At 29.2% G+C, this 6,054-nt stretch overlaps 1 protein-coding gene across 1 annotated transcript in view; it reads left to right on the top strand.

Moving 5' to 3' along the window:
- The window catches only part of IntS1 (integrator complex subunit 1), a 35,773-nt gene that overhangs the window by 20,532 nt on the left and 9,187 nt on the right, over positions 1–6,054 (top strand). The window contains exons 19-21 of the mRNA XM_014437700.3: positions 2,978–3,120; positions 4,624–4,824; positions 5,788–5,902. Of these exons, the coding sequence (XP_014293186.1) occupies positions 2,978–3,120; positions 4,624–4,824; positions 5,788–5,902 (459 nt within the window). The remainder of the gene's footprint in view (positions 1–2,977; positions 3,121–4,623; positions 4,825–5,787; positions 5,903–6,054) is intronic.

Raw genomic sequence — 6,054 nt, 5'->3', positions numbered from 1 at the left:
TTTTTGACCTTTGGGCTCCGTATTTTTACATATCACTAGTTTTATGTTTTTCTTTTAAACTATAACTTGACCTTTTTATCATTGGTATTTCATATCAACTGTTGTGTCATAACGGTCTTTCTTGACAGTTACATTTCTAACCTTAGTCTAGTAGCTCACTCTAGCAGAATTCTCAAATAAACTCTTACATCAATCAGTTGGTACAAGGGATATGGTACACAACCTGGGAACGGTATTGAGGAGGAATTGGATCTTTAAGATTGCTGTAAATAAAAGACAGTTTGTTATGGGCTTTGAGGGCTAGACGGAGGTTTGTGATGGGCTTTGAGGGCTAGACGGAGGTTTGTGATGGAGGAACGTAATTGTTTTTGAATGTTGTTTGTAAGAAAGGGTATGTAAGGTAATGATCTGTATAGGGGGATGGAAAAATATTGCAGAGAATTTTGTGTAGATGGGGTACGGTTTTTATAATTGTAAAAGAGTTTGTCGATGATTTTTGGAGGGAAGTTGTTGTTTAAGAGAATTTGTTTACGGAGATAGTTATAGTGATTGTATGTTACTATAAATGTTGTTGTTATCTCTTTTGTTCTATAGCCCAGATGAAGACCTGAAACTCAGGTCGAAGCGTCGCCATAAAATAAATAAATATGATTTTGTTTATTTATGTTGTTCTTTGCTGACCGCACCCCCCGACAAACTTCTCCAATCATTAATCTACGGTCAACTATCTACACCTCATAAATGATATACTGTGTTGAAATCACAAAATATAGTAAGGGGACTTAATTTATGTTATAAAGTATTTCTCTCCCCTGATTATAATAATTAGATTTAAATTTAGACACACAAAGGCATGTTCTTGGAAAATAGAGGATCTATTAAATTCAATTTATTATTAAAAATACTGCTAACTACTTGAGTTAGTCTAGCTTTCTCACTATTTCTGTCTTCTTTTTTATCATCCCCTCGTTTTATTTTCTGTGAATCATTCTTTTTCTGTATTTTTCTTTACTTACTATTTCTTTATTCATTTTTTCTTTATCTTATTTATTATTTCTGTATTTAATTTATTACTTTAATATTAAGGATTTATTGTTTGAGAATGAAATCTACAGGATAAGTTTTTGTAGAAACTTAGGTGTTTTCAGGAAATCAGTATTTCTCAAGAGTAAGTAACAGTAGTCAATGAAATTTGTTAAAATGTATACTAGTATACATTTTATGTCTACTAGTATAGTCTTAATTAATTCCTAAATTTGAGCTAAATTGGATTAGCCATTTTTAGAAATATTCATGAGTGAAGAGAAATGAATTTGCACGCACGTAAGCAATATGTACGAGATGGGATTGGCTAAAATTTTTGCTACTCCATAAAGTGATGCTGCTATTCCCAAACTTTCCTCCTAATATGAACAAAATCAGACAAGCCATTTTAGAAATATTGATGGATCAAAGAAAACCACACATGCATAAGTAAAAGTAGTTGACAGAATCTGATTAAATTGATTCTAGGCCCATTTAAAACTAATCTCCAACTTTCCTTAAAATTTGGTCCAGATCGGACAAGCTATATTCAATTATAGGTGTGCCGAGGAAGATACATTTACGCATACTTTAGCAAAAGTAGTGGACAGAATCTGATAAAATTGACATGGCCTTGTTCATACCATGCCCGTGGAGGTCTGATGCTCTCCTGTGTCAGGAACTTATATGATATGTGTAAAACATGAGAAAAAAACCTGCATACCAAGACCCCAATTAGCTCGTTGTGATTCAGGCTCTAATAATAAAACCAAGCAAATAGCTAATAATGAATGGACAGAATTTTATAAAATTGACATGGAATGACAAGGTACCAACCCACTCAGTTCCTGAAAATTTTATCAAGATCGAATTCAATTGATTATGTTTTAACACAAATTTGACTAAAAAGATGCACAGAATTAAATTTGTTCCTTGGTATCTAAAATGTACAATGCAAGTAAACATTTTTGATTCCCTTAGTAGTAAATTTATGATTCCAAATTTTCTTTGTTTAAAAAAATCAATAATTTTATTTTTAATAATTATATCAATATAAAAATTTTTAACAGTATTATAATATTATTTTATAACAGTTTGTTATATAATAATGTATATGTATGATTCTACTCTACAAAAATGTTTTCCAATAAACACTTCTATTGCTGCCTTTATGCTGTAGTTAGATATATAGATCTGCTCTTCTGATAATTTAAAATATTTAACAGTTTATTTTTCATTAAAAGTTTCGTTGGCTAATTTTTTTTGGGCCAGATTCTTATTTGAAAAATTCTTGAATGGTGATAGTAAATGTTTGATTATCTACAAAATTTACCTTCTTGTTGAAAAAAGATTCTCGAAAAAGCATTAATTTATTTTGAAATTAATGCCACGAAGCAATCGATGGAATTACAAAGTACCAGATATGCATATATCTACATGTATGTATGGATTCAATTACTTTTTTCCTCAGGGGGGTACAAAAAAAAAAATTGAAATTAAATTGAAACGGCCAGTGGCTCCTGAACCAATATTGTAACCCCCGCCTTCAGCGGACCCAGCCCAACCCCTTATAATGCCATATGGCAAAGGAATGTGCACCAGTTACATGTTTATATACTTAGGTATATGTTAATATTGTTATGTGTATATTTACAATAAAGGAGGTAAGAAAAAAAAAAAAAAATTGAAATGAGACTTAATGCACTACCTACTGTGCCACCGAGGCAAAAAAAATTGAAACAATGATAAAACTCTAATATAATTTGAAATAGTAGCTGAAAAATTATAGATTGCAACATCCAATATCTAGACCTGTTAAGTTAATTATTTTTGTATAAATAAAAGTTCCATATGTTGTCTGATTCATGTAAACCATTAATTTGATTCCAAAAACCATAATTTATGGCAAAATTACTATAATTATTTTCAAACTCTATTTTTGTTTACTTTTCAGAGAAAGCAGTTAAAAGAGTTAGATTGGAGCCTATGTATCTGACAGATGATGAAGGTGTTGCAGCTCTTGAAAAAATTTTCAGCCCTAACTCTGGATCTTATGAACAAAAGAACAAAAAAATAATTTTTACTCATCTCCAAAGGGTACTCATTCTGTACTTGTTATGTTATTTTTAAAATACTTATATATTATAATGTAAACACACATTCATAACTCTGTTCTTTCATGAGTAATTGGTGATATATATATAACTCTGATTATATATATCTAAGATATATATATATCTTTACCAGAAGTTACGACAACAAAATTTTAAATAGAATTTTTTGTATATTTAATAATGAAAAGTGATAAATATGCTGTTTTCAGCAACCCTTACCTAATGAGAAGGAACATAATTTTTGTTTATGCTTTATTAATATAGTGATATATTTTTACTTTTCAATTACTTATGAAAGAAAATTAAAAATAATATTTTATTTAAAGTATTGCCCATCGCTATTTTTCCTATCTCTCTGACAATTTTTGAATACTAAAAAAACTGTTCCTCTGGGTTCAAATCGATCATTTGTTATTGTTAGCATTCAATATTAATGGCTGCACCAAGTTTTAGCAACTGATCACACCAAACACTAAGTATTCCATAATTATTATATAGGAAGATGGTCAGGGTTGCGGTCCTTCCTCTTCCTATATATCTTCCTATATATCAATTTTTACGGTCAACTATTTATACATATATATTCCATAATTAGTCTTGCAGTTAATGTGGATGGTTTGCCTGTAGTTACACATGATCTTTTAACTAATGATTTTTAAAATATATTCACTTTTCATTGTATCATATTTCAATAAAGAAATGACTCTGGTACCCTAGCAGCATTATGCAAATAGTTTTTCAGTCTTTCTAATATATTTCATTCAGTTCATGTGGAATCTATTTTATTCTCATCCAATAATGCTTGCAATTTGCTATCTTCAAACTTTTTCGATAATCTTCCTTGTTTTTCATTTTCTACTACAAAATTACCCCTTTTTAATTTCTAAAGCACTCTGATTTACCAAGAGCATGCTTACTGGAATCTTTGACTTGCATTTGACACTATATTTCTATAGGGAAATTCAGGTTTCATATCCACCGACCAAGTACAATCATGAAAAATTTTAAATCAGAATTTTCAATGGAAATTTCAAAATTCTCTGTATCCAAATAACTAAGTCTTGCAAAATATTCCATGTATGTAGTAGCCCAACTCAGAAACAAAAAGTTGTAAAAAACTGAGATTATGTATTTATTCTATTTAATTGTTAGTTTTTGTAATCTTGTATTTTGCCAGCATTTCAGTTAATGATCCTAACTATGTTAAAATGTACTGTTTTATATATTTTTGCTTGAGCTGTAATACCTTGTTAGAAAAAATCCAAAATGCACTTATCATTCAAGAGACGTATTGTGTTATTAGTATATCTGTGTAATTTTTTATAACTTATAAAGCTCTAGAATTATATGTTATTATTTTTTTTTTAATATTGTGAAATCGTAGTTTTGATTTATTTTTCTGAAAACAGCTTAAGCAATGATATTTTATTTGTTGTCATCAAAAAATCAAGTACTAATTCTTTACTGTTGTTTATTATTTTCACAGACACTTGTTCATGAGATGAGAGCACAGGATGGAAAACATCGCTCCTTTCTAAAAGAAATAATGCGGTACCTTCTTAAAAAGGTTACTCTTGACAAAAGATTTGTTCATCAAATACTTGCTACACCACAGTATTCTTGTCCTCTTTTCCGCCTTTTAACTACATTACACCCATACTCAACAAGTTTGACAATTTTAGCAAAGGTAAGTTTCTATTTACTAATTATTAAATAAATTAAATCAATATCAAATTTATGATTGATATTGACCAATTTTGTCAAAAAGTGAATCATTCTAATTATTATTTTGTGTTCTTTTTTCTTCTTTTATCTGCATGTGTTTTTAACCTCGTGTGTAACATTTCAAATTTTGAAATACATCTGTATTTCATCAATAATAATCATCTGTATATTTAGAAATCCGTGTCTATCAAGTTGAAGTAAAAATCATTAACATTGAGAACATAACACCAAAAATAATAGCAGGGAAGGAAGGCTTCCTGGGCCACCCCCTCCCCCTAAACCGAATTTAGCAACGGTCTTATCTCATCTTTAAAATATTTATTTAAAATGAAAATAGGATACTTAAGTTAAAATATTAGTTGAATCGAGCAACATTGAACAAGTGGCTAAAATTAGAAAATGGTGTGAAACCCAGCCTCTCCATCGTAGGGTAACCTTACTTGTCTTACCTATAAAAAATTAACTTATAGCGAGTAGTATTAGTAGATGACATGCCACAATCTCTTGAGAGGAAATCACAACATCAAAAATATTAAAAGGGAAGGCACAAATCCCCTAAATCTTAATTTAGTGATAGTTTTATCTCACCTTTGAAACGTTTATTTAAAATAGACAGACACTTCAGTTAAAATATTAGTTAAATTGAGTAATGCTGAAAAAGTGGCTAAAATTGGAAACTGCAGGAAAGATTTTCTGAAAATACTTATATATCTTCTTAAAAAGTAATTATTCTGCCATTTACCCTTTAATGATAAAAGTAGTTATTATTATAAGTAGAATACATTTTTGACAAATAAATACACCATTATATTCTCACCATACATCAAAGGTGTTTTTTTTTTTTATTGATATGTTATTTGCTGTCATTGGTAGATTCTAATAATTTAATACTGATAAGATATTACATATAGTGTTTTATGTTCAGGCCATCTTAGAAACAGGATTTCCCTGTCAAAAACCTAAAGCATTAGTAGACCTGTTGACACAGTACGTTAGTAAGCAAGAAAGTAAAATGGAAAAGGAAAAGGTGAAAAGAAATGGTAAGTTTTAGGTAACATTTATTTTATACATCATGAAATACTACATCTATTTATTTGTAATATATATATATATATATATAAAGTTAAGTATTGGCGAAAGCAAAATGTCAAAAAAGTGATAAGATAAGATGTAACACGTTTAAACTGCTATA

Source organism: Halyomorpha halys, unplaced genomic scaffold, assembly GCF_000696795.3.
Source record: "Halyomorpha halys isolate HHAL.00 unplaced genomic scaffold, Hhal_1.1 Scaffold52.1, whole genome shotgun sequence".
In the NCBI taxonomy this organism is placed as follows: Eukaryota; Metazoa; Arthropoda; class Insecta; order Hemiptera; family Pentatomidae; genus Halyomorpha; species Halyomorpha halys.
This window is presented reverse-complemented; position numbering and strand designations above follow the sequence as displayed.